At 48.1% G+C, this 27,652-nt stretch overlaps 9 protein-coding genes across 9 annotated transcripts; 4 read left to right on the top strand and 5 right to left on the bottom strand.

Moving 5' to 3' along the window:
- Positions 1-5,299: 5,299 nt before the first annotated feature.
- Positions 5,300-7,805, bottom strand: CLAFUR5_07186 (Interferon-induced GTP-binding protein Mx2; the record flags this gene model as incomplete). The annotated part of the gene is made up of 3 exons (XM_047906334.1): positions 5,300-5,583; positions 5,639-5,879; positions 5,934-7,805. The coding sequence occupies 3 exons, from the start codon at positions 7,803-7,805 to the stop codon at positions 5,300-5,302; spliced, it is 2,397 nt and encodes a 798-aa protein (XP_047762944.1).
- A 986-nt stretch (positions 7,806-8,791) lies between these two features.
- Positions 8,792-10,330, bottom strand: CLAFUR5_07185 (uncharacterized protein; the record flags this gene model as incomplete). Its single annotated transcript, XM_047906333.1, has 2 exons — positions 8,792-9,784; positions 9,866-10,330. 2 exons carry the CDS (start codon positions 10,328-10,330, stop codon positions 8,792-8,794), a joined length of 1,458 nt encoding a protein of 485 aa, XP_047762947.1.
- A 1,085-nt stretch (positions 10,331-11,415) lies between these two features.
- CLAFUR5_07184 (uncharacterized protein) lies at positions 11,416-11,848 on the top strand (the record flags this gene model as incomplete). The annotated part of the gene is made up of 2 exons (XM_047906332.1): positions 11,416-11,801; positions 11,842-11,848. The coding sequence occupies 2 exons, from the start codon at positions 11,416-11,418 to the stop codon at positions 11,846-11,848; spliced, it is 393 nt and encodes a 130-aa protein (XP_047762946.1).
- A 1,364-nt stretch (positions 11,849-13,212) lies between these two features.
- CLAFUR5_07183 (uncharacterized protein) lies at positions 13,213-14,136 on the top strand (the record flags this gene model as incomplete). Its single annotated transcript, XM_047906331.1, has 1 exon — positions 13,213-14,136. The coding sequence occupies one exon, from the start codon at positions 13,213-13,215 to the stop codon at positions 14,134-14,136; it is 924 nt and encodes a 307-aa protein (XP_047763908.1).
- A 3,941-nt stretch (positions 14,137-18,077) lies between these two features.
- On the bottom strand, positions 18,078-18,808 carry CLAFUR5_07182 (uncharacterized protein; the record flags this gene model as incomplete). Its single annotated transcript, XM_047906330.1, has 2 exons — positions 18,078-18,393; positions 18,441-18,808. The coding sequence occupies 2 exons, from the start codon at positions 18,806-18,808 to the stop codon at positions 18,078-18,080; spliced, it is 684 nt and encodes a 227-aa protein (XP_047763445.1).
- Positions 18,809-18,924: 116 nt separating this feature from the next.
- On the top strand, positions 18,925-19,297 carry CLAFUR5_20055 (uncharacterized protein; the record flags this gene model as incomplete). The annotated part of the gene is made up of 2 exons (XM_059462905.1): positions 18,925-19,013; positions 19,072-19,297. The coding sequence occupies 2 exons, from the start codon at positions 18,925-18,927 to the stop codon at positions 19,295-19,297; spliced, it is 315 nt and encodes a 104-aa protein (XP_059319034.1).
- A 234-nt stretch (positions 19,298-19,531) lies between these two features.
- CLAFUR5_07181 (uncharacterized protein) lies at positions 19,532-19,855 on the top strand (the record flags this gene model as incomplete). The annotated part of the gene is made up of 1 exon (XM_047906329.1): positions 19,532-19,855. One exon carries the CDS (start codon positions 19,532-19,534, stop codon positions 19,853-19,855), a length of 324 nt encoding a protein of 107 aa, XP_047762943.1.
- Positions 19,856-20,115: 260 nt separating this feature from the next.
- Positions 20,116-20,469, bottom strand: CLAFUR5_07180 (uncharacterized protein; the record flags this gene model as incomplete). The annotated part of the gene is made up of 1 exon (XM_047906328.1): positions 20,116-20,469. The coding sequence occupies one exon, from the start codon at positions 20,467-20,469 to the stop codon at positions 20,116-20,118; it is 354 nt and encodes a 117-aa protein (XP_047763909.1).
- A 1,704-nt stretch (positions 20,470-22,173) lies between these two features.
- CLAFUR5_07179 (Adiponectin receptor protein) lies at positions 22,174-23,348 on the bottom strand (the record flags this gene model as incomplete). Its single annotated transcript, XM_047906327.1, has 4 exons — positions 22,174-22,776; positions 22,836-22,968; positions 23,028-23,175; positions 23,243-23,348. Coding segments are annotated over 4 exons (990 nt in total), but the record flags the coding sequence as incomplete, so codon positions are not given.
- Positions 23,349-27,652: the final 4,304 nt, after the last annotated feature.

Below are 27,652 nucleotides of genomic sequence, written 5' to 3'. Positions count from 1 at the left end.
AGGTTGTAGGGCATAGTGGACGCCCTTAGCTAGCGGGACAACCTAAGGAATAGTTAGCTATAAAATCCGCGGTTAAGCACCCCCCGAAGCTTATCTACTACCGCCTTACGAGGGCATAGAGTAGTATAGTAACCTAACTACGAAGCGAACACATCGGCCTCTAGGGGTACCTATTATAGAAGAAGGTTCTAGGATACACGAATACTAGCTGCCCCTACGGCTATCGCTCCTAGAACGTACGGTACGTACTCCTCGTCTGTCCGAGGTAGTCGCTAGGAAGGGGGGAGTAGATAGCAAAGGCGAGGAACCGGACGATTAGGGCACTTCTTAATAACGCTAAGGACCTACGGCGCATTACGAACTAGATACTAGAGAAGGGCTAGCTAGAACAGTACCGCCTAGTAGGAGTAGTATAGGAAGAGAGGATACGACGTAGCGCGACGAGACCGGCTAGGAGCGGGGGCTAACGGGGTAGTGATATAGACTACGTACGTTTAGAGGGAAAGCTAATCTAGATAAGGAGTAGTCGGGGGCGGGAAGGGTTTTCACCTATTCGGGTTTCCCTTTATATATAACAATAGATATATACCTATATAGGCCGGATAGGGTCCTAGAACAGGGGGATGACAAATCTATCTATCTATTATAGAGCTAGCGTTCGCGCGCGGCGGAGGGCGCTTATACTACTTAATAGGGTAGTCTAGCGAGTATAAGTTATAGTCTATACGGCGGTAGCGGACATAACCGCCTACTACGATAATACTAGCTTTCTTCTTAGGCTCGAGCTTCTTAAGTTCCTTAAATTCGCGCGGTATCTAAGCGTATAGCTTAAGGCCTAAACCTTAGGCTACGCCGGGCGCGGTAGGTATAGTACCGTTACTACCGCTATTACTATCGCTAGTACTACGAGGTAGTCGTAGTATAGCTAGGATCTCTGACTTTAGGCGCTCGAACTTAGCTTCGAGCTTATAGTATAGGTCGACTAAGTCTTCGCGGTCCTTAGTCTCTATACGTAGTGCCTCTATATATTTATAGTTAAGCTTACCCTCGAGTAGGCGGTGATTAGTCTTAGCTAATAGGTCGTATAAGTTACGCTGTTTGTCGTACTTAGCGATAAAGATAGAAAATGACTCGTTCTTACCCTACTATAAGACCTAGAGCTTCTAGAAGGCCTTACCTACGACGTCCTTCTTACTATACCGATCGATAAGGAATTAGATTATCCTATCGATAGACTTGAAGGGGTTAACGTAATTACGCTTAGTACGCTTAGAGGGTACTCGCGGATTATATAGCTAGTACGGGTACCCGTCGAGGTAGTTAAGGATATAGCGTAGTCTATCCTTAATAGTCTAGAACTATATTACGGACAGCTTAATCTCTAGCTAATCGAGCTAACGGTCAAAGTTCATATTCTTATTATTAAACTTACTTTCTAGATCCTTAACTAACTTGTTAGTATATATTATATTAACGAAGGGTTCGATAGTAGTGAACTAGCTAACGGCGGTATTACTAGTTACTCTAGAAGTACTACTAGGTATACCCTAGCGTTCTCGTTATAAGGAGTTACGGCGTAGGTAACGGCGTAGTCGACTATTATCTCTACCCTTATTGTTATTAGAGTTATCTCCGTCGTTATCGCTACTACCTCTACTACCTCCTCGTTAGGTACCTCTACCTATAGGGTCCTACTAAGTAGGAGGCGTAGGTAATCGTAAAACACCGTTACGACGAGAGGAGTAGACGCGGACCTAACGACTACGGTTATTATTATTATTACCGTTAGTACCGCTAGTATTACTAGTACCGTTCGTATCCTTAGCTACTATCTAAGCCTTTAGCTCTACTACCTCCTAATTTAGAGTCTAATTACGCTTAGACAGGGCTTTAATGTCCTTAGGTAATATACCTACCTATAACTTCTCGACCTATCCGAAGAGCGTATCGTTATCCTATTAGAGGCGCTAATTAGCTTCCTTAAGGTCTTATATCTAACTCTTATACTTCTAGTATTTATTAAAGTAGAATATAAAGAGGCCCTTAACATCCTTATCCTTTTCTAGTTAACTAAGACTCTCGGATACGATGTCACGTTCCTTCTTTATATCGGTATACTTACGCTAAATAACCTTATTAGCCTTCTTTAGGAACTCGACCTAGTTAAAAAGTATAATAAAGTCTAACTATATCTAGCGAACGAGGTGAAATATAATCTCCGGGTATACTATAGTACGAGTCGCGAACTCGGCTAGGCTCTTAATAGTTATATACTCTAAGGCGATTACTTACTCCTTAGGTTAGCGTATATTATTAGTATTACTATCCTATATAGATATGATATCTCTTGACTCTATAATCTTGTATGCCTTGATTCCTCCTTCTTCTAAGATCTATTCTTCGTCGAGAAATTATACGAAGTTAATAGGGTCGGATGTTAAGGCAAACTACTATTCTTTAGGTAGTAGGTCCTTCTCGATCTCTTATTATTCGGCGGCGAATACGTTCGAGTCGTCGTCGGAAGGGAAGGCACCTAGGGCGGTATCGATACCTAGGTTATCGAGTATCTACGTTTTAGTAGATACGGTTAGGAAAAGCTTAGCGCGTACGAGCGACTAACGCTTATACTTACTAAGATCTAGATAAAGAGGTTACTTAGGTAAGAGCACCCCGTTAGTAGTACTATTGGGTATAGCTATATTATACTATTACGTAGTAGATAAGACTACTCTCTTAGTAGGTATATAAGGGCCCTATAAGAGTAGGAAGGCGCGCGTTTTACGTAAAGGAGAGAGGTAATCTATTGACTTAACTAATACGCTTGTTTACGCGACTATAGTTATTATTAATACGCCTATACGCGCGACTCGACGGTTAGTAACTATAGTGAACTTGACCTACCTTAACGCGTACTTTACTAGTACGATTTAATTATAACTACTAGCCTAACTAGATAGGCCGCTTATACGACCGAATAAACTATTACGGATAGTGATCTATAAGACAATAGTATAGAGTTACCGTAAAATAAGCGTTATTTAGTAAGGCTACGAAAGAGAAGCGCGAAGCGCGCGAGATATATAAGGAAGCGCTAAGGCGCTAGTACGTAGGGAAGAGCCGCGGCGCGACGTTACGGTAGTAGTAAATCGTAATAAGTAGGGGAGTTATACGGCTCCTAGTTAGCCTAAGCGACCTAATAAAGGTCCTAATACTCCTAGTTTAACGGATAGTCTCCTACTTACGCTAGATCTACTCCTAATAGTCTAGGTCGACTATAAAGTTAGAGATCTACGTAATTATATCGTCGAAATTACTATGCCTAAGATAAGGGGGCTTTAGGCGCGTTTCTTTAATAGCTTTAAACTATAACTAGTTAAAGTCGCTACTAACGAAGCTACTAACGAGCTCTAGTTTCTCTAGGTCGGAAAGGCGTCGTTTAATAATCTATTTCTTATTTAGGCTAATCTAGGCTCTAATAGACAATATCTAGTTAAGGTACTTATCGTTCTAAGCGTTAGACTTTAGAACAGGGGGATCCCCTATTCTAGGCGCCTTACCTCTACTAGCTAGCTCGTTATATAGGCCGAAGTTATCTTCGTCTAGGTAGTCCGCCCTATCTATCTCCGTGTCGCTATCGCGGTTAGGGCGGCGATACGACCGAGTAGCTAGAGATATAGCCTAAGTGGCCCTAAAGGTGTCGTTTAGGCTAGTAGGCTAAGCCGCGTAGTTATTACCTAGGGCGCGACTATAGGCTAGGCCCTCTCCGACTAGATAAGTAGCGAAACCTTACTAATCCGGTAGGTAATAACCACCTTAATTAGGGTATTAGTTAGTGTCCTCTATACTAAAGGTTTAAGTAGCCCGCCCCGTTTGTAGGAGCTGAGATAAGGTTAGTAATGTTACCTCGCTTAGCTATAGTACTAAGGTCCGACTAAGGCGTAAGTTAGAGACTTATAGCTTAGGAGATTTACTTATAGGCTGAATTAACCTAATAGAAAGGCTAAAAGTAAGGGAAGCTACTAGATATGAGAACCTTGGCGAGTGTGAATCTGAGATACAGAAAAGCTACCTGAGAAAACTCTAAATACAAAGCTGAGCGCCAAGCCGGCGGTGTGTTCCGATAAGAACGTCACGATACGATTTGAACGGAACAGTCAGCCTGCTGCCGCCGAGTACTACAGTACGATATATAACGGCATTTCGAAAATTCAAGCGAACAGAGGCATTTGCGCGAGCTCGGTGGCCTTATCAGTTTCGAATCACTCTCCATTTGGCTCGCCACCGAGGATGGCTCGTGACGTGTGGATGGACGTTACATCCATCTCTCGTCCAGTGTTGCAAAGCCGAGGTCTCATAATACATAGAGACCTACCACCGAATGCGGACAATAAGCACCAAGCTGTCATTGCTTGAAGCTGTAGCCGCCCCAACCAAACTAACAGGTGTGTGTCTATCTACTGGAATCTTTAAGCAACTAGGCGAGAAGTCTAACCATCACGTGACGCGGAGCAGAGTTCTGTCCACAACGAGACTGTGTCCTGAAACGTGCAGCGTTCTCATGTGCCGTACAGATGCAAATCTCCTCCAGGGACCCTTTGCTGTAGCTCTACGGGTGCAACGGCACCATGCCTTAAAGTCCACACGTAGTAGATCGATAATCTTTCAGATCTAGGCTCTACTGCACGACACAGTACTTGACATCACAGCCGTCAGCCGACCCAGCTGCTCTCTTTGCTGCTCCATAAGCCTCTCCATCATCTCTTCCTTCGCCTTGCTCTCCTTTCTCTGGTGCTAGACTACACGCGATACCAGACCTAGTGGGGCGGGTAGAAATGGTCGTCACTGTCTGGCTTGAGACTTGCCATCGTGCCCGGCACACCAATGAAAGCCCATTCAGCTTCGAGACCACCACTGTCCATGCTTCTTCGACGTACCTATACGCACTTCTTACTCACTTATCTAGCAGATGATCGTTCCTGACCAACATGTCCGACAGGCATGCCTTGAGGTTGGTGGTCGCATCCATATTGTGCCCTGGCGTCTTTGATCAACCCCTGTTGGCATAGGGTCTGGTGCTGAAATCGAGTTCGATACCATGGAACCAGGTGCTCGAGTACTATGTTTCGGGATAACAGAACAAATGAAATGATCGCAGAGGTACACATTGCTGATATCACGGATATGAAATGGGCGACATTGGAAGTTTGTGAGTTTAGTTAACGAGATCACGTCATCAAGGGCCGTGTCCGCCGCGCCGTCGAATATAAGCCTGGAGCTACACCTGTACTGTATTGTTGTACTACTGCACGACTCTAATCTTTTTCTTCTTCTTTGGAGGAGCTTGGAATTCATTCAACACCTGCAGAGTCTGGGTATCGCTACCATTGCTGATGACCGATGCGACGTGCTCCTCGATGGATGTAGGTGGATGATTCGTTACTGGCTGTACAAACTCTGGTGACTGCTTAGCAGATGTTGCTTCCTTTTCCTGACACAACCTAGCATTTTCAAGGCTATTAGGCTGGGACAGAACCTCGGTCCGACTTTTGTCGAGTTCTGTAGCGTAGCTGTAAACTTGGCCTACTTTGGTCACGAATAAGTATGTAGAGCGTAATATGACACACTAGGAATCACCTACCAGGGACCCTGAAACTTACGTGTCTTCGGCACGTCTCCAAGCCCAATTCAAGCATCTGCAGTGTTTTTGTTAAGGCATTTCTCTGATCAACGTTGACGCCTGGCTCTTTTGCGATCTTGTTAATTTCGACTGCTTCCATCTCAATGATTGCAGTAGGGGTCAGAACATCCGGGAGCGCTTTGATTAGAAGATCTTCCCAACACTGCGTCGCGACATTGTCAACAACATTCTTCATGGCAACCTGTCACGACATGAGTATCAGAATGTAGGTCGCACGTGAAGAAGCATAATCTACCTTGTAGAATGCAAACATGCAGTCGACCGCTTCTCCACAAGCATACCTGTCCATATCGATCTCGTTCTTAGTGGAAAGTGCGGAGACCAGACTTGACTTCTTCAGTTTCGTGAAATTCAGTTCTTCTAGAACTTCGCCATCTTGGAGGTTGAGAAACCTGCGGAGCTTCTGCGTCAGGTCGTCTTCCATCCTCTTGGTCCTCACGTTTTGAATAGTTTCGGTGAAATAGTGATTGTAGGTTATGGGATGTCCTGATTTATACTGGTCGAGAATTGAGTCAACTTTGGCACACATGTTGACTAGCCGGTGTTGCAGGTCGGGCTCGATCATTTCTCGCATAATGAGTTCAGCAGTCTGCTCTTGCGTGAGATAGTTGAATGCTGAATCAAGAAAATCTCTAGCAGCAGTCCATATGGCTTCGACGTACTGCAGAACTATGGATCTCCATGGTGTACACTGCTCGTGGAACAAGTCGGCGATGAGCATCGGGTTGAAGGTTCCTGGCAACTCTCTGCCCCGGCTCCTTATCAGAAGAGACTTGGCGTGCTCGAGGTACTCCTGGCGACTCATATTCATCGGGACCGATGATCGAGAGGGCCCGGTAGCGTCATCTGGATGCGAGGCGATCTGATAACGGTGCCCACGTCCGCGCATCGTATCTGCGAACTCGAGCCCTAAGTTTTGTACAGTCGCTCGAACTCTCCGACGATAGCCATCTTCCGATCGAGGGTCCCCAAAAAACGGATCCCCGTATACGCCGTCGATCGCTGCACGTGCAAGATTCTGATAGCTCTGAGCTAAATGTAGAAGGAAGCTTCGCTGCTCACTCGTAGTTTGACGCTTATGGCCCAGCTTTCGAAGTTCCGTGCGGCAGTGGGATAGTCTATGTTCGATATCCGCGATGAGATCCGGCAATTCGTGCTTTATCTGACCCAGAAGAACTTTGCTAAGCCGTGACCGGAGATTTGCTACTCCTACGGCCATCCTCGGCAACTGGCTCCACACGCCTTGGCTAAGGAAGATGGCCTCACTCTGGTTTCGTTGCTCCGAGGAACAATGTCGTGAGTCGTAATCGCGATTCTTCAAGACATGCCATCCCAGATCAAACGAGACATCCTCATTCTTCGCAAGACTCACGAAGTCTGCTTCGCTCTCGGATCCTGCAGGAAGTGTGTCTGGTTTCGTGATAATCCCCAACGTGCGTGAACCATGTGGATCGGCTTCTCGTGCCATTTTGAGGACTATTTGATTTGCATAGTCGTTCTTCGCTGAAACGACGGCAAGTATGATCGACCTACTGCTTGTCATGTACCTCTGTACTAGTGATCGTACGATCTCGATGTCTTGAGTGGACTGAAACTTGTTGTGCGAATGTATGAGTCCGGGTAAGTCGACGATAGTTAAGTGTGGTCGATCGGGTCCAGAGATGTCGACACGGAGGGTATCATCGGTGAATGCAATTCCGCCATCCACAACACCCATAGCCGCCTTTGCGTTCTCAAGGACTTCTCCGAATAACCTCAAGTCGGTCAGAGTCATGTTGAACTGTTGCAGCTTTTGCGCTTCTTCGTGTACCCTTCCAGGGCCGGGCGTGATGGTGACCGAGACATGCTCGGCCGATGTCCTTCTGAGAACGACTTCTGTAGCAAACCGAGTACATAAATTGTCTTTCGTAGGAAATGGAATTCCAGATATGGCTTCTAAGACCGAGCTCTTTCCGGACGACTGGTCGCCACAGACTACCAGCTGAGGTAGTGCGACTAGGTGACTGATGCCATGAGACCGTAGTTTGTCGATGTCATCAAGTAACTGGACATCAGAAGGATGATGGATCGCTTGTAGATGTGTCTCTGTGTCTGCTGTACTTTCCATAGTGAAACCGAACGTGACAAGTGACGTACGAAATTGTTGCGAGTGCAAGTCCGAGGGCTGAAGCTGAATGAATAAGAGTAATCAACTAGCGTACGCATGATAGTGTGTCACGTGATTCCAACGTTTTCGTGCAATGTCGCGAAACGTCCGGACCCGCTCGATATCGTCAAAGCGTAACACAGCAACTTTGCTCGCGAGATACACATCCGAGAGCAAATCATTTCCATTCTCTAAATTGTATAGTACATCGTGGACGTTAGACGCATACTGCGTCTAGAGATGCTACGTGCTCGTAGTTGATTGGCATTGGATGAGGTGGCACGGGCTTAATATCTAGTCCGCGGGCCGGATCTGATCGCTTGATTCCCGCTCGCATGGAGCTACCATGGATCATCAGCCACCGGCACGCCAGACCGCTCTGCCCCGCCCCTCGAACAAAGCTACTGTATCAAGGAAGAGATCGATACTGTAACAATACCTCGGGTCCCAAGACTACGCCAATGCCATGCGCTGAAACATCTGGTCGACCAAATTGACTCACACTGTCAAACACTGCGTCCAGTGTGCAGGCCGCCTAAAGCGACTCTGGTCTTGTGAAGTCAACGATAACGAATGAGGCCGATTTCGTGGGTGTCTGCCTTGTGAGCTTTCCCATTCATCTAATCTCAGCTATAGGGATGAAAGGCTTGTTCTCGGGCCTGATCTACATGTGTTTCGCGCGCTCTCATTGGCTGCCGCTGAAAATGTGTGCAAGCGCCGTTTCTAAAGTGTGTCAGGGGTTTTGACGCTGCTTTCGAGGCTCGCAGGCTGCGACATAGGAATTTTTGCTTACCTTGGTACGGGACACCCAAGATATTTTCCTATGACCTTCATATCATTAGAGGGCCTTTTTCTCCAGTAGCACGCATGTACTAAAATTACCGCTGAAGTCGTGTGTATCCCTACTGTCATGGGGTCGGCACATCTCTGGATGAAGCGTTGTCCCTTCATCTGCCTTGCGCTCGGTCCAGCAGTCTCTCCAGCAGGGCCATTTGCTTCCCACTGTCCTCTTTCTGTTGCTCCACATGCTTTTGACTCTCCTCTTTTTGCTGCTCGAGCTGAGCCTTATACATTTGTTCCATCTTCGCCATTTGTTGTTTCATTAAGGTCAACTCCCCTTGACTTCCCCGGCTCATAGCTCGACGAAGTGGTGGTCTGGATGAATCCCTCTCTTGCGATGATTGGTCGCTCGCTGGCGTCTCGTCCCCGCCAACGCTGATGTCGGACATCATGGATGAAGTCCGTGGATCGTGCAGACACGCAATTGCCTGCCGTATCCTTTTCAGATGCTGGGGATAGAACTTGCCGTAGACTGCGCGAGTAAAGTTTGATCCTGTGTTTCTGTCTCGTCCGTGGTGACCATCGAGACTGTAGTTATCAACGTAATATCGATGGAACGTGGTACGACCGTCTCGGATGAGAGGGAAATGACCATATATTTTTACCCTCTCATTATCATGAGAAATGCTGAAGAAGAGGATTTGGCCGTGGAGGCTTCGGACCCGGTCCTCCCCTCCAGCGCGACATAGCTGAATGATTGCGTTGACCGCGATGCTTGCGCTATGTATATTTTGTCGGTCGGCGTCATTGATGTTCTTCTTTCCGCATTTAGCCTCGCACATGAGGAACGGGAAGTACATAGAGTCTGTGAACTTGGTGGGGTTGTTGACATTCGTGTAGTTTTCCATTTTGTAACGCTCCTCTTCTGTAAACGTTGCTGATGACAAACCGTATGCATAGTCCGGCCTTGGCTGGGTACCGCCTAGCAAACTGCATTTTGTCCAATCTACGGACATTTCTTCCCGAATGTTCTCCAAAGTGTGGCCTCCATCCAGGATGTACAACAGCTCTGCTGAAGGCACGATATGAGGTGTTAGATCGCGACGAACCCGTTCCTCGTTGCACTTGCTAGCACGCTGGAAGATTCCCATGTATGTCTCCTAAGAGCATGCGTTGTACGCCGGACCGGGGCCCTCCAGATCTAATAGAGCTTGACACATGTCTTTGCTCTCAGCAGTTACCAAGTCTTTCGTTTCCCAATCTTTGAAGGATATGCCGTAGCGTTGGAGCTCTTCCTCGTAGGCAGCCGTATGAGCAAGCGGGACACTCCTATCTTTTGCACGGCTCGAGTAGCTCGGTGTACTAGACCGCCGCCTTTTGTTCAAGCCATCGCTACCTGGCCCGCTCATTTGGTCAAAACTGTTGGGCCAGTTCCCAGTGCTAGCCCAGTACTGAATTGGATCTTGCTCATCTGGTTCTCCCTCGCTCAAATTGAAATCCTGCTGCGAGCTTTGTTCAAGCTCTGCTCTGTTGCGCTTGCGCCAGGGCTCGTGTAGCTGTTCTGATTCTTTTCCCTCGGCGGATCGCCTGCGCTTCTGTCCAAGACAAGGCTCGATTTGGTCGAATGTGGGCGAATGCTGAGAATTTGGCGGTTCGTGTGGAGATTTTCGCCCGTCTGATAGCAGGATGCTTCTCTTGCGCTTCATTCTGTCAGTGAGTCTGGCATTGGACCTCATACCACACAAGCGCGGCAATCATTCCTGGCGTGTCGGCTCGCTTGATGGCGGTGAAGGAAGTGAAGGCTTCCGTTTGAAAGGGTGAGTCTGCATCGTCTTGAGCTCCTTGGGCGAAGGTTTATATCAGGAAACAAAGGACTGCGCCAGCTAGAAAGTACAGCGACTCCTTCTCACTATCTTGGAGCCAGCAGAAAGTGTGGCTTTGGAATGTTTCGCGATGCGCCTTTCGCACGATGTCACAAAGCCTGAGGCGCTGATCTGTCCGAGACTTGATTGGGCGGCTGCGCCCGCCTTATGAATGCGGAGCGTTTCGGGGGCGGGACAAGACGAGAGATATAGTACGCCGTACTTAGAGCTGAAGTCTACCGGTGGCGTGTCTTAGCTTGTTGCGACGACATCTCAGAGAATCATACCTTGAACGTGCCGTCAGCGCCTGCTCTTGCTGAAGAACACGTCGGCTTGAAACGGACTGATGTTGTTCGATATTTCCACCCCGGCTATTGTATGAAAAGGGTAACACTTGACCCAAAGGCCCGCTTAATTCTGCTGCTAGCATTCGTGCCCCACTGTCTACGGGCACGACCCTCGGACACGACCCTCCGGATTGAGCGATGACTACGCAAATTTCATCAACAATAGCACTTCTTCACCCTAATACAACACACCTTCATACTGCTTGTATCTACTTGAAATACTCACCATATCTTCGAGGTGCCTTCCCCTGACGGCCGCGAGAAGATGGAGAGAATACGGCTTGGTTTGAGTGATCCACACTGTCGCCATTATTGCCGTCCGGATTATCTGCATCTTGCGCTGTCAATGCATCTGCGACATCTGTGCCACGCAGAGTGCTGTCGTTAGCCAAGAGTCTCACCGGTCGTCGGTCTTTGTGCAGAGCTGAGACTCTAGCATTGCAAGATAAGTCCTCTTGGAAAGGCACTGCCGTTGCTGTTTTGCCTAGTACACATCACCATCAAAGTCGACCATTGAGCTACGGAAATCGCCGTGACCTCTTAGACTCTACCGGCACTGCAGCTCCGTGCTCTCCTCGGACAATGGGCGATGGATTCCTGGAACCTGATACGGCCCCTGAGCAACGATCCGTATGGAAAGATATTAATCGTAAGGTGCTGAAACGAACAACACTGGCGCTGTTCAAGAAACAGCACGTTGTCGGCCGCCAGACTTACGCTATGCCATTCCAACGCATGTATGATCCGTCATATTCGCTTCCCCTTAATGTTGAAATGGGTTTGGCCGGTGACTTCGCCTTCATCGCTGCATGCGAACCGCAGGTTGCATTTGTAACCGCTGCGGCTATAGAGCAGACGGAAGATGAGCCTTCTCTTCTAGTGAAGCTTGCCGCGAACGAAGGCATTGCCGTCATCGTGAGGGAGAAATCTAATCAGCTGTTTGAAGTACTAAGGCAACATGCTAAAAGGTACGTCAAACTGCCCACTGCAGTCGCCAATTTATGTCAGGGGCTGAATCAGTCATTGAAGATATTACCCAGAAGTCTTGTCGAGAACAGCTTTTTGACCTAATTATAAGGCTTAATTGCAACAAGATCCTAGGTCGTTCAGGATTTACCTGGTTCAGACCTCCAGCGCACTTGAACAAGTCTCGAGCACCGCTGCCTGCACGCCTGAGGACTTTTACTCGCTCAAACCTTCGAAGCGAACCTTAGGGCCGCAACTGTGCTGCCCTGGATAGAATGCATCGTCAAATTGAAGACTTCGGAATTAGTTCCGAGAACCTAGAGAATAGGACTTCAGAAGAAGTAGCAACGAACCTCAGAGATGTTGTCGTACAAGCATGCTCGATGGCTGAGGACGGCATCGAGCTCCTGGAACGTCTCAGAGCCCTGGGCTGTCCGGAGCTACGGCTGGATACGCGTGATGTGCGAGAAGTCGGCAAAGTCGCCAATTATTGGCGTGTCTCTCGTTACTTGCCTATCTGCGCTGGACGCTTTCGTTCCCGTTTCGCTCGTGCTGAATGGACTCCTCTTCCTCGCTATAAGCCTTGTCGACGTCCGAGATCCAGCTTCAGCGATACGTGCACGCAGAGACTCGGCTCCTGGTGCACCACGACTTCATAACTCCTGCTGGCATGTGAACCTCGGAACCATGCCCGGGATCGCCGAAGTTCCGCCGATCTCAGCTTCAATGTTCCTCAATTCACAAGCCCATCAACATGACGACTCTATAATGACTATATTACGTATATGGCATGAGACACACTGTCGCATATGCATTTGGAGCACAATGCGAAAGTCTTATGTGAATTGAGCGAGTTATTGTTGTGCAACAACTACACCTTCAGCACCGTCACTCATTGAGCTGGACATGACCAGCTGGGAACCAGTTGGGAAGGCTTGGCACAGAAACAACACCTAGGGATCGCACCCCATGACGCCCATGACGCCCATATCACGCCCATCACGGCCATATCACGCCCATTACGCCCGCCCAGTCCATTGTCTACTGCGCTCTTTCACAATGGTACGACACGTGCAAATTTGTAGCATCTGTGAACAGCAGGTTCGCAGTGACCACCTTGCTCGGCACAAGAAGAGGCGGCATCCCAACGCTCCTCTAACGAGGCCTTCACCGACGCCGGTTGAGCAGTTTGAGCGCATTAAGGATGTTCTGCTCGCTTGTGGTATCCAGGAACAGCTGGGCGACTGGAACATCGAAGAGCTCAACAAGCTACCGAACATATGAAGCTATCGGCCTACACCTCGTCGCCATCATACCCCATGGCAGATCATTACCGACCAGGGGCTCAATTTCTTGCCTAACTTGGAGGATCTGCTTGTTGATATCGCGTATCGCGCTCGAAGAAATGGCGGCATGATTGCAGGAACAGAGGTGTGGCAAGAAAACAGTCGCATATCATTTGCACCCGCTCAGTGGGTGGCATGGACGAAGCAAATCCTTCAGGGCGAGCAGGTGCTAGCACGAGTACTTAATATGCCTATGGGCCACATGATGCCTGCGGAAAGGAGCCAAGAGTACCGTCACCGTGCAGCAGAGGTCGCTGTACGACACGAACGAAATCTGGATGCAAACAAAACCCGTCAAAACCAGTCAACTGCCAACATCACGCCGCGCGGGACTAGAACGGAGGTGCACCATGATTCTGATCATCATATCTCAACTGCCCGCGGGTTGGCTAGTCGCAAGAGGATCCCGTTAAAATTGTGGCTGCTATGGCCATCCACAGAGCTGCGCCACCTCGTAACGTGCTATAGCGACACGAAGGCAGCCCTGGCCCGAATGGAATATGGCTCCTTCTTTGTACAAATGCCAGGAGAGTCAGTGCTCGTGCCACCCAACTGTCCTCATGCCGTTGTTACATTAGATTCTTGCTACCTATATGGGCACACCTTCTCCACTCATTCCTGGGCCTATGATCCAACCACCGCTCTCGTTGAGATAAGTGTGGGTAATCCAGTCGATGAAGCTTGCCAGGAGCTGATCAAGCGACTGCGTCTCGGTCTACGTAGTGGCAAGTTTCGCCAGGTGTATATCGATCAATTCATTGAGACATGGGCAATAGAGGCGCCGATACTACGCAGCCAGAGAGATGAGTTTGAAAAATTGATAGCGCTCTGGACGGAGGACATCCGCAGTACTGGATCGTGTATTTGGTGTGCCGCTGCAGGTGGGCCGGGGCGATACGATATCGGGTTGGATAACTTAGAGCATATGAGAGCTCATTTAGAGGGTCGGACGCCACTAAGGGGTAAAGATATAGTGCTGGAAGCGCAGTAAGCTCCTCCGACGCTTTAGGACAGCATAGGCTCGCGTGCGATGCTATTGTTGGCGCTGTCCTAGTTGCCCTTGATTCCGGGCAGGTCCTCTGTGTGGGTCCCGTTCCGGCTCAACACTAGCCTCTGGGTTGTGGACGAACGGCAAACAGTGATGACCTCTGACGGGCATTGGAAGGCGCCGGCACTAACATAGGTATCGTTGTCAGCATCGTCTTCCAGGCCTGTCCGGCCTAGACAAACATTACAGCCGTCAACCGATCCAGCTGCTCTCTTTGCTGCTCCATAAGCCTCTCTATCTTCTCTTCTTTTGCTTGCTCTCATTGATCTGCTGCTTTATAAGTCTCTCTATCTTCTCTTCCTTTGCCTTGCTCTCCTAGCGCTGCTCTCGCAACTGCTGCCGTACGTCTTCTAAGTTCCCTTGCCACACCCAACCCGTCGTGCGCCGCCGCAATGTCGCTCAGTGTAATCTAGCTATATACATCCACGCGAGCGCCTGCTACGCTAGGCACAACGCATCCGCCGATAAACCATAGACATTAGTGTTGGCGTACGAATGTACTATAGAATTAGCAACACGGAACTACGCCCATATATCCTGCTTGTGTCATTATTCGATAGCTCATGACCATATTGCCTATTGACAGACAACTCAGCCAGTGGACAACGTTGTAGTGCCATAGTTGTAAGGTAGTAAAGGTGTTGAAGAGAAACGCGAAGTGACGCGCGGCGCGCCAAGAACGACTACATTGAGATTAGTACTGTATTCCAAGACGACTGTTCGGCGCAGTCTACTCCGTCTACTTCAAGCTCGTTAGTTGCGATCATAATGCCAGCCAAAAGAGGGGATGCGAACTTGGATTAGTTTGTCTCGAGGATCAATTTAGCCTTGGCTCGATTTCGACACGCGACATGGCCGCTTCACGAGGATCACAAGGACAAATTTGAGACTCATTCGTCTTGTCTCAAAGCCTGAACCAGACGCGGTACGGCGTGCTTCAAAGTCTGTGAAGTCGGTTCGGAGAAAGGCGCAAAAGTTGTTGTCTAGAATCGGGAACGAGTACGGTCTCGCAATGGTGTTTTTGTGTACACAAGCGTCCAGCATGACTCAACTTGCGTTCCTAAAGGCAGCAGACGTCTCAGCACAATTGGCAGAGGTGTGCACTCAGCTAGGGTCTGCTCGAGGCTTGATCAGGATTGCGGAAAAGTTGCAAGCTATTCACAGACTGGAATACCGAATACGTCCGGGTAAGAGATTGGGTTCAATCAGCAGTGATTTTCAGCGAAGCTGATTTGCAAGATCATCCACACGGCGACTTGCCTGCAGCAAGAGGAAGTCTAACAGACCAGAGCAATAGAGGGTTGCAACAGATAGGTAAGATCCCAATTTCGCAACATTATGTCTAGTGTCAAACGCTCCGGAAGTCGAGGCTGAAATCTAAATCACTTATAGCAAATCCGATGACCAAGTGTTTGGTTCTTGAGATTGATACAAAGTACCTCGCCAAGTTTCTTAAGCGTGAGAATGATTGCAGACCGATGAGGATCATATGTCCTTACGGACGACAACCGGAAGCACCATATATAGTGGTTCGCGATTCATAGGATTCCAGGATTACATTTTCGTATAGTCTTAGAAGCGGACTTATCGATTTTATGAAGGACGCATCGGCAGAGCTCAAGAGCGACGGAACATTCGTATTGACGGGCGACCAAAGCACAATGCCCGCTGTCCCTGCTTAGTCGCGACAAGAATGACTTCTTGCTCTGCTTGTCCTGTTTCAAAGTCCTCCACTTCGTTCGATATACCCAAGCCCGTGAGTCGGAGTGCTCCTCCCTCTCCACCTGTGCTTACGAGGACAGCACCAACGTCGTCGTCGATCTTTAGCAATACTGATGCAGTCGTCTATTCATCGTCAAGGGTGAGCAAAGTCCCTGTCTAGACAATTTAATAAGTGACTCTATCTATATAGCTGCCGCCTTACAAGCTCTTTTGCTCTTCGTTCTAACTCTTGCTTATTCTCCGCGAACTTGGTCACGTTTTCGGAAATATGCCCCATCATATTGGATCGTAATGATGGAGAACATATGGCAGTGGAAGTCGAGTTTATGTGATATTGCTGGGAGAAATATCTCGTGAGCGGGTGTGCACACACGAGCTTGTGCGAAGTGACAAAGAATCAGTCAAGGTAAGAGTCTCTAAGACAGTTGCAAATACCCCGGCACCGGTGTTCGGCTTTATATATCATCCGATGCCGGTACTTGGTGTCCGAAATAGGAAGCGGTAGGAAGAAAGCTTGATAGGCCAGGACGAATAGTTGCAGCGGCTCTCGAGTCAGTCATGATACGGAAGTTAGTTGGCTTGTAGTATTTCTACACTAAGCACGTCTTTTCTTCACCAGTAGCTGCAACCTGGCCACACTCCAACTCAAGAATCAACCGTAAGCGATTGGACCATCACCTTGTTCTTCTTCGCTATCGCTTCCTCGAGGGCAGTTGGTCTCATAGGCTCGCTTGCTTGCGCACACATTTGGTGTGGGTCTGCCCTACACTTGATGAGCGCTCTCGCGACTGCTATGTTGTCTTGCTGAACAGCTACATGTAAGGGGGTTCGTCGCTTCCGAAATGGACTTGTTACCGCGTTGTCGAAGCTATGGGCGTTGACATCTGCGCCCTTCTGAACAAGTTCTTCCACAAGCTCAGCTCCTGCCCTTTGATCGTTCCTTGCGGCTGCGCAATGTAAGAGGTCACTATGGTTGATGTCAGTCCCTTGAGATATTATATATATTGTTCATTAAGCTGTTGTGGTGCCTCCTGGCCCATGTAGCTGTTCTACGTACTTCTGTCTTACGAAGGGGAAACCGCTCGCGGTGAAAACCCCTCTCCTCTCCTATGCTACTGTTGTCCGTTGTTTGCCCTCCCGCTTTCCTTATAGAGGGTGCACTAGTGTCATAGGCCTGCCCTGATGACTACCTTGTCTGCATCCCCTTGGTCTCCCTCCTCTTCTCCATCCACTCCTCCGTCTCGTTCGCTAGTTTAAACTGGGTGAGGTATCCTTGTCTTAGGACCCAACGTGCTATCCTCTGTACGTCGCTCTTGTTCGTAACGATCGACTAGTAGTCGCGTCTAGCTGCTCTCGCTCTCCATATGCTCCGCCCTTCTACCCACTGTGGGCACCGTACGACTATGTGTTCCGGGTTCTGCGACGGGTAGCTACACTCGTACGCTAGGTTGTCTATGTCTAGGACGTTCCTCCTGTACAAGTAAGCCCTAAGCCCGATGTGTTCGGACCGGATTTGGATTGTTACGCTTGCTTCTGCCCTTATAAGGTCGCGGTATAGGAGGTAGTCGTGTCTCTGGAAGGTTCGTAGGGCTGGGGGGCCTGTTCTCGCTAGCGGGTTGCTGTTCCATTCCTGTTCCTACAGGCAGCCGGCTACCTGCTCTACGAGGCTCTGGGACTTTCCCTTGCTCCCCTTCTTTTCCCGGGTTCTTCGTTCCTCCTCCTCCCTCGCTAGCTACTCCGGCGTTCCTTGTACTTTCCTAAAAACCCGTAGGTCGTCCCGCTTCTGACTCCTCCTTACGTGCGGTCCTGTATGTGGCCGGCTGTATCTCTGTGCGATTCGTGCTGTCTCATCGTAGATGGTTTGCTGTACTGGGTACTCTATCGTCTTCGCCGCTTATTGGATCCTCATCCCTTGGATGTAGTGACGGATAGGTGGTGTCCCGGTCTCCATCTCGGCTACTCTCGTCGGTGTAGTCTTGTACGCTCCGAGAATTCTCCTTAAGTTGCCTGCTTAGGTTCGATTAAGAGGCTGTTCGATCCGTCGCGGCACTGGCTTGCCGACTCCCCTAGTGCCCTAGATTTGTGCCCCGTAAAGCATCGCTGGTCGAACGATTGCTTTGTAAATTATTCTTGCTTTGTCGAAGGTCGCCCCCCACGTTGACTTAGTAAGACGTGTTATTGATGCCTCGTTTACTTGTGCCCTGTTCTGGGCCTTCTTGATCTGTGGGTTCCAGCTTAGCTTCGGGTCTAGCCAGATTCCTCGTACTCGGATTTCGGGGGAGGGCTTCGTCTCGCATCCCTGGATTGTTATAGTTGCCTGCATGTTGTGGTCCTTGAGATATTAAGAAGCGCACAACGTTTATGCTCCCGTAAGCTATCGCCGCTGAGAGAGCCGTCATGTCATATCTGGTCCTGCAGTTGACATCTGCCCCAACACCAACTAGAAATCGTGCGAAGGTAACGTCGTTCGCAGCAGTCCTAGTATACACTTAGTACAAGGTCAAATCTGATTTCAATCTGCTTACCAAAGGATATATTGATCAGGGTTCAGAGGTTGGTTGATCGGCAGTCCAGAGTCTAGAAGAGCGACAATACAAGCCTGGTCCTTAGAAATGCACGCAGCCTCAACGAGACTTTCGTCGATAGAGTTGTTTATCTCGAGAAGCCTCTTCAGCAGGTCCACATCTCCCTTTTCCACGGCAAGTAACTTCGCTCGCAAAGAGGAACAGCCATGCAAAGAAGTGGCCGCTGTGCAAACGGGCTGTAGGTCGCTAACGCGAAGTGTATCGAGTAGCGGGTCGTGGGTATCCTCAAGCTCCTCGTCGATATCGTCGATGATAGCCGATATGTCGACAACATCTCCTTCCAATGCAGACAATGTCGATAAAGCCATGATAGTGTACTGTTCCAAGGTGTTGAGTACCCTATGGTGAGGTGAGGTGAGCAGAGCGCGAGTGGAGTTTGACGTCGTTGCTCTACTATAAACAACGCACGGATATCTCCCGCTACATGGCTTCCCTCCGTCTGCTCCGTCTGCTCCGTCTGCTCTGCTCCTTTCTGTTCATATGGTCAGGAAATCACATAAAGGTAAGAGGTCACTGTCCCTGTTTAGCACCCTTATCCACTGTATAACGACTATGCTTCTGTGTGCAATACCTTCATCGTTCTTGCCACTATGTCTTCAACTCCTCTGCGACCAAGTGGAGGCAGCTTGTATAACACCTGCGACGCCGGGAACATCCTGATTTCAGTCGATACGGACGATGTCAAGATTTTGAGACCAGCGGCAGATATGCCAAAGCGAGCAATTGGGACACGACACCTGAATGGCTGTTCTTGCGTCGTCATCTCAGGAGATGTAGTCCTCTTAGCGCACATATAACCTCTCCCTGGAAATACTAGGGACTGGGTTGGAACGACCCTTGAGCAGCGCCGCATAGGGAGCATCGCACACCACAACAGTATGTTGACCCGGGTCGCAGAGCTACTGTAAAGATTTTCAAGCGAATTCCCGGCCTCTACGACAACTTGGGCAATTGTAGCTCGTGATCCCGATGGTACAATAGAGCACATCGTTCAGCTCCTACATAGCTTCCTAGACGCCAAAGGCTACAAAATGAAGCAGGCGCATTACGAGCAGGCTGACGTAAGAGGCTTTCCACCACAACCGAAAGGCGAATTAGTTGTTCTTCGTGGCAGCAACGAAGGCATTGATCTCGAGAATTGGAAGCTGGAGAGAGCTCTAGTGCCGTCCTCATCCCGAAGAGCTGCGGCGTTACCGCAGAGAAATTCTAGACCCGATCAGAGTCACAACAATGAGGATAGCGACGACGATGACAAGAGCAAAGACGAGGGCGACAATGACGACGACGAGCCAGGGGAAGATGAAGAAAACTCAGATGCACGCACATCGCGTCTTTGGAATAGGTATCAGATCTAGGCAAATAGCCAAGGCTATAGATCGCTGAGCTGCAAGATGTCCGGCAGAAGCTTGAAACTCCCTCTGTCCTGGTCGCGTGGAGCAGATAAACTGCCGCTCGTCTATATAGGAGGCCGCTGGTTATAGACAGAGTGTTCTCCCGGAGACAGGACTCTGCTCGTACGTAACCAGAGGGGCGCATTATTGTAGCTAGAGAGAGACGCTATATGATTGTGGCTTTCAGTGTCGCGTCGCCTTTGAAGATAGATGGTGCACAAGCTTCATATGGACACTAGCGGAGCTTGTGCTTCGATCGGTGCGATAGATGCCCTTCTCTTTTCACTCGCAGTGTGACACCTCTTACAGAGCCAGCACTCCTTGCCGTTCTTGTCTTCGAGACGCCAGCCGTGAAGCCATATCCATGAGATAGTGACCTTGTCGCCAGTCGCGTAGGAGTACGCCGACATACGCATCCATTCGGGCTCCACTAGTAAATCCGAATTACTATTCCCTGGCGCATTGTTGAGGGTGGCGCACACACTCGCAGCCTCGATTTCGACCGTAGGGGCTTCGAGGTGATTGGTATCTGGTACCGTGGAGAGATCTAAGCTGATGTCAGAGCACTGCGAGACCATCCTGTGGTGTCGCAATGTGATATGGGAGTTGGTATAGAGGATGTTCTCAGGCGCTTGGAGAACGCGACAATGTGGAAAGTCGGATGTCTTAATTACGTGATTCTCGTAAATGCCTCCGATTAGTTGATGTATGTCGCCGAAGTTCCGCCGGCCTACCCTAAGGTTCAATGTTGGCGTTGATTTCACATGTGATTTCAACAACTTCACCTCCAACGACGACGACAACGTGCTAGCAAGCCTTGCAAGCAAGTGGACAAAGTCTCATTTGTCTACTTGTAAGTGCTTGCTAAGCAGATTGGCAGTCACATGTTTACTTGAGGCAAGGCTTACTTGCAAACGCTTTGTAATGACTTGCTTGTGTGCCAGTCTGGTTTCCGCATGAGCAGCAAACGCGCTGGGCGAGCGGGTCTGACTTCTCGGCTTCAAATATCTTCAAGTGGTAGATATAACGCTCTTTTCCCGTGATTTGATTCTAAAAGGTACGTTACTCGCTAGGTTGATGGTTTTTCAGGTGTCTGGGTTGCTACTAATACAATAGTGAGCTTATATTATGCCTTGTGAGAAATCGTTTGTAGAGCAACTATGGAAAGAGAGGTGGAACAACCAGGTTGCAGGGCATAGTGGACGCCCTCAGCCAGCGGGACAACCTAAGGAATGGTCAGCCACAAAATCCGCGGTCAGGCACCCCCCGAAGCTCATCCACTACCGCCTTACGAGGGCACAGAGTAGTATAGCAACCCAACTGCGAAGCGAACACATCGGCCTCTAGGGGTACCTATCATGGAGGAAGGTTCCAGAATACACGAATACTAGCTGCCCCTACGGCTATCACTCCCAGAATGTACGGCACGTACTCCTCGTCTGTCCGAGGTGGTCGCTAGGAAGGGGGGAGTGGATGGCAAAGGCGAGGAACCGGACGATCGGGGCACTTCTTAACAACGTTGAGGACCTACGGCGCATTACGAACTGGATACTAGAGAAGGGCTGGCTAGAACAGTACCGCCTAGTAGGAGCAGTGCAGGAAGAGAGGACACGGCGTAGCGCGACGAGACCGGCTGGGAGCGGGGGCTAACGGGGTAGTAACATGGACTACGCACGTTCAGAGGGAAAGCTAATCTAGACAAGGAGAGGTCGGGGGCGGGAAGGGTTTTCACCTATTCGGGTTTCCCTTTGTACATAACAATAGAGATATACCTGCATAGGCCGAATAGGGTCCTAGAACAGGGGAATGACAAATCTATCTATATTATGCCTTGCACGTGCACCACACGGCCGTGCATACTTCAACACGAAGATGCACTACCGCGAAATGAGAGACCGAAGACCTGAACCCCGTTGGACAAATACCTCGAGAAGATCACCGACGTGATCAGAGTGGCGATGAATCAAGTGCTACCAGCTACGGCAACTTTCTCCGATGTCAATCTTTCTTGACAGCTGCGTCGCAAGCAATAGACCCTCCACGGGTCTGTACTTAAGACTCGGTCAATGGAGTTCGCCCAAGGAGGCCTACAGAAGCCGATATCTCTCAACGGTCTCTGGTAAAAATCCCCACAATTTGATCAAGCTATTATCTCTTGCGGCAGTGCTAGCTGCAGATCTGGGTTCCATGCTACACTATATACTCGACTCCCGACATCGACTTTCTACAGCACACCCACACACGAGCAGGATGAGGGCGTTGTGGATGGATGATCTTTTGTTTTACCTGTAAAGATGAACATAAGGTCTGCCAGATCCTGAGGCTCGATGAGCCATGTACGTAAAGCAATACAGTAACCGTGGACGAGTGCCGCGAGTGCCTATATCGAAACATCGTCTATTTTCGATGCTTCTAGTTCTCCAGCTCGAAAGTCCGTTCTTGACTTGTGGAAACATGCATTTAGCGGAGCATGCACTGTTGAAAAGGCCTCGGCCACCCCACAGAAGTGAATACACGCCGCCACTATGACTGCAACGTGCAGTATCTGATGGCTCGCCCCGAACATGTCGAACCGGACAGGTGCCCACCTCTCTAGAATCTGCGGCAGTAAGCAACGAGTGATGCCCAAGGCGGCTAGCCGTGCATACCCTAGCTGCATATATGGCAGCACCAACGAGATTGGCGGTTCCCATCCAACCCATCGACGCCAGCGACATTCGCGATATCTGCACCGCCAACCCATGTAGAAGAATGCCGTGCATTATGAAGACCAGGGAGCTCAATCCAAAACTGGCATAGAATGCTGCACGCCAGCGTCGGAACGCTAGTGGACTAAAGATCGGATTAAGGGTCAGTACTGTGCAGCCTACCGCAGTGGCTGTCGTCTAGTAAGAATGAGGATTACTGGATGCATCTTCCACGAACTGATACGGGCGAAACTAACCGTTGTCCAGTATAGCTTTTGCAGCTGTGGGTTGCACGTAAACCCATAGTAGATTGTTGGAACGCTAGCACCCCACATCAAGAGGAGTATGCCTAAATAGTCCAGCTTGTTCCAGTAATTGGCCACAGTGCAACTGTGATTGCACAGCGTATGAAACCTTGAGCAATATTAGACCGTGGATGTGGACCGTACAATGTGTGAACTCGCGTTGCGGAGAGAACAAAGCATATCGCTGCCCCGTAACAAAAAATCGTAACGACTACTAGATTAGCAATCCTAGCAGTAGGCTGTGTAGGGAAAATGTTACTGTAAAAATACGAGGGGAGGGCTAAGAAGCCGGCTGCGCCGATGACGTGTGACTATATGTCCACAGTCTGGTTATAGCAAGCTGCAATGTCGAAGGTCACCTTCGGACCTCTCCCCGAAGGTCCAGGTAGTTCTAAACGCAAGAACAGACAATCTTATAGGTTCCGCTCCTTCCACGAGCTCTTCGTCTCTCCACGAAACCTTTGGGCTGTTTGCAATGGAAAATCGATACGTCGGAAGGAACTTGTGTCTCGAAGTATGAGGGGAAGAGCAATCTCTACAGAATTGGGCAGCGCTGCCGATAACGAGACTATGATGAAGAACAGTGAGTCTGCTAGCGTGGCATAGACATAATTGGCTACTACTGGTCTTATCGGCCTGGCGAGCCGCCTACGCTGTGACAATTAAAGCGTCGGCGTGGGCCTGCAGTGAATGCGACATCGGGAAGATGGGCGCTTAAGCCACGAATCTATAAAACAGGGCAAAAGTCCTAGAGCGGGAGAAAACCCGACTCGGATGCTGCTCGCTCAACCCTCCACACACTATCGCCATTAGACGCACTAAGAGACGGAAACCCTACACCGTCTTCGAGCTCTGCAAGGGCGGAGCAGTAACTCTATAAGCGACACACATATGACGCTAGCAAAAAGAGACCTTCAACCCTCCTCTCGTTCGATAACATTCCGGCGTGGTTCCGACATAAATCTAATTAGTAGATCTACTATAGCTATCGACCTATCTTAGGCTCGACCCTTACATTATTCTATAGTTAGTCGTACATCTATAACGAGTCGATTGATATTTATTCTCACCTAGTTCCGGCTATAATATTCCTACTCGGCGAGTAGTATATACTATAGTATCTTACTAGTAAGAATCCTAAGGTTACTAGGATCGATGTTATTACTTTCTCTATTTTTATTCTAGTAGCCGTAACGTGCCTATCATCATTATTAATAACGTATTACACTATAATAAACTACTCCTAGTAAATAGAACGTCTATATCTACGATTAGATATAACGTACTTTACTACTAAGCGGGCTATACTACCGAGCGGGCTACTTTTACTAAGAACTATACTACTTCTATAGATATAGCTATATAACTACTATTATAGCGTATATTATCTTCAAATAAGGCCAAACTGACCTTAGCTATCTAGGCTATAAAACGCGACGCGATAATTACAAATCGACTTACTATAAAGGTATACGACGCGTCTTGAACTATACTAGGGTATCGATTAAATAGACGACCTCCTCGGGGTGACTACGAGCCTAATTCAAAGAAGCTTATAGAGCTAGAAGAGAGGGTAATACTTAAGTATATACTCGAGCTAGATCTTAGAGGTTTTCCGCTATTAAAGGCTAGTATACGAGTAATAGCCAATTCATTACTATAAGAGAAGGGTCTTAAGCTATTACCGTACCGGCGTATATTTACCTAAACCCGCGGGTATATACCTAGACCTCGCGCCCGCTAACTAATCCGACTAGCGGCTTAGCGCCCGTATATAACTCTCGCGCCCTCCGCGCCTCCCTTAGATAGAGCATCTATTCGACTTATACCTTACCCGACTACGTACTTATACCTACTTATAATACTTCGAATAGATTATTACTAACGTATAGAGAGACACGAGAAGCTATATTCGGGAGATTATAGAGAAACCGCGATAGTATACGAGGAAGTACTAAGATTAGGTATCGTACTTACTAAGTTGTACCTTAAAGTAGATTATAGCTAATATAGTAATAACAGCAAGATAGACTAGTACCGGCGTACTAGGCGTAAGTATAGAGAACACTAATAGACGCGTTTATCGCGCGTCCCTTAATAGATTATCCTTCTTTACCCTACTATCCGATCTACCCGATAACGATAGCGCGAACCCGGCGATATAGACTTAAGGACGTAAAGAGGATACCGTAAATAGGCTCCTCGACGAGAATAACTAGTACTATAAGTAGTATAAGAAGGTGTTCGACTAACTTAGGGCGATTAAGGAAGAGGAGGTCGAGATAGAGCTAAACTTAGCTAACCTATATAGAGCGGAGTTTATTAAGGATAAGATAGAAGATAAGGGTACTAAGGTACCGAGGAAGAGGAGGGTTACTATCGACAACTTCTAGGAAGCCTTCGACTCGTTAAACGGGTTGAATATAGACAAGTTCAAGAAGACGGTCAATAATTATTCCTAGTAGATCTATAAGATCCTCTATAATATCGAGTCCGATTACCGACGTACGTATAAACTTAATACTACGCTCGATATAGCTAACCGTATTAACCCCCGTAAGGCGTAAGATACTAAGGAATAGATAGACCGACTCGACGATATAATCGATACGGAATAGGCGACTAGACAGTCCCTAGAAGAGGAGGTCCCGCGACTAAAGGAGGAGCTTGCTAAGCGCGATAATACTATTATTATCGACCTAGACAAGCTTACGAGGGCTAAAGATATAAAGAAGGTATATTATACGTAGTATAAGGTAGCGGAGAGCAAGCTAGTAGAGACCGAGACTAAGCTCGTAGTAGCCGAGAAGCGTATTACTAAGCTGAAGAAGCAAGAGATAGACCGTAGCCGGTCTAAGGAAAAGTAAGACCTACTACCTTAGCGAACCGAGTCTAAAGAGTTACTAGAGCGTCGACAAAATAGAGGTAAACCTAATAAGAAGAAGTCGGACCCGGATTTATTAGACTTATTAGACGACGAGGACGACGGTAATAAGGGCCGTAAGAATAGTCGTAAGGGTAGGAAGAATCGCCCGAGTACCGACTTAGATAGTAACCCTATCTCCGTATATACGACTTACGACGCCGACATAACTACTAGTATTAAGTTCTCTAACGAGCTAAAGGCCCCTACTAAGTTCGACCTAAAGAGCGACGATATTAAGTTCTAAGAGTAGTAGCGTACTACCAAAGCTAAGCTCTAAGCCTCGAAGTACCGTACTATAAAGGACTCCCTTTAGAACGTCTAGAGCTAGTTAAAGAACTCTATATAGACCTATATCGACTCAAAGATCCCTAGTCTTACTAAGTCTACGAAAGGTACGACTACTTAGTACGATTCTATAGATAAGATAATAGAAGATCTAGCCCGGCGCTACGGTACCCGTAATGCCTATACTAATACTATAACTAAGCTTAATAATCTATAGTAGGGTAATAAAGAGAAGTTTAGTAACTTCTACCTATCCTTCCGTAAGAACGCCGATATTATTAACCTTAATAACGGCGCGAAGGAAAAGAAACTCGAGAAGGACTTCCTACTCCGTAAGTTAAACTCGCGCTACGATAACCGTATTATAAACGAGGACATAGTCAATATAACCCTTAAGCAAGTCGTGTCTATGCTATATAACTACGAGGACAAGTTTAAGGCGTTCGACCTTAAGTATAGTAAGACCGGTAATAGTAATAAGACCTAAGGTAATAAGAAGACTACTAAGTGTAACGACGATAAGAAGGATACGGCTTCGAGTAGTAGCGGTAACAATACTAAACCGAACGCTAAGACTAAGTAGGCTAATCGACCTTAAGCATTTTAGTATATCTAACCTTTAGATACTACTCGCGCCTAGGAATATATCGATTAGAATCGCTACTCAAAATACGAATAAGAAGGTTACCGCCGTATCGATACCGATTAGTACCCCCTTCGAGATGTCGCCCGCCGCCTATTTACGCTAGGCTATAACCTAAGTAATAACCGCCGTAACGGTAGTAATAGTAGTAACGCTAATAATACCGGCGGCGCGGGAAACGCCTAGTCTACTCCGTAAGCGTAATACGTAGTAGACCGTACGAGTTAGAGTTACGAGAAAACGAGAAAAAGTATAAATATAAACATAAACCTCCTAAGGGAGGCAAGGTTCTAAGTATATCGGCACACTCCCTACTAGCTATAAACTACTCTATAGATAAATACAATCCGGTAATAGCTTCTTATCTAGTTATACTATATATAGTAAATAGAAAGAACCCTGCTCAAACCCTTTATAATAATAGTACTAACTCTACGTACTGTTAAAACAGGTACGGGTGGATGGCAGCGGAGTGGAGTAAGAGATTAATCTTCAACTGACTAATAGCACGAGCATGCAGCAATATATCAGGAACCAATATGTTGATTGTGTTGGATGTCTATCTAAGCTAAAGGGGAGAGAAGGTATCTCCCTACAAGCTGAGTCATCGTGGATGCCTCAGGCTGCCAGATCACTTCCTGATTGTTGACTCCCTTTGAGATGCTACATCTTAACACTCCCACTCATCTCGTATGGGAGGTTACAGTCTGCTCACTTCCTGTCAATAGTACTTGGACCTTTTTATGACAGGTTCAGCTGGCTTACAAACCTCTGGAAGTGTGGACCAGTCTTTGGTTTTGTAAACCCGTCTGCAACCATCTCAGAGGTTGGGGTGTACTCAACAGCAATAAGCCTCCTCCACCAAAGTTTCCTAACAGCGTTATAGGCAATGTCAATGTGCTTCGACTTGTCATG

This window comes from Fulvia fulva, chromosome 6 (assembly GCF_020509005.1).
Source record: "Fulvia fulva chromosome 6, complete sequence".
NCBI classification, from domain to species: Eukaryota; Fungi; Ascomycota; class Dothideomycetes; order Mycosphaerellales; family Mycosphaerellaceae; genus Fulvia; species Fulvia fulva.
The sequence above is the reverse complement of the archived record's forward strand: the minus strand, read 5'-3'. Positions and strand labels throughout refer to the sequence as shown.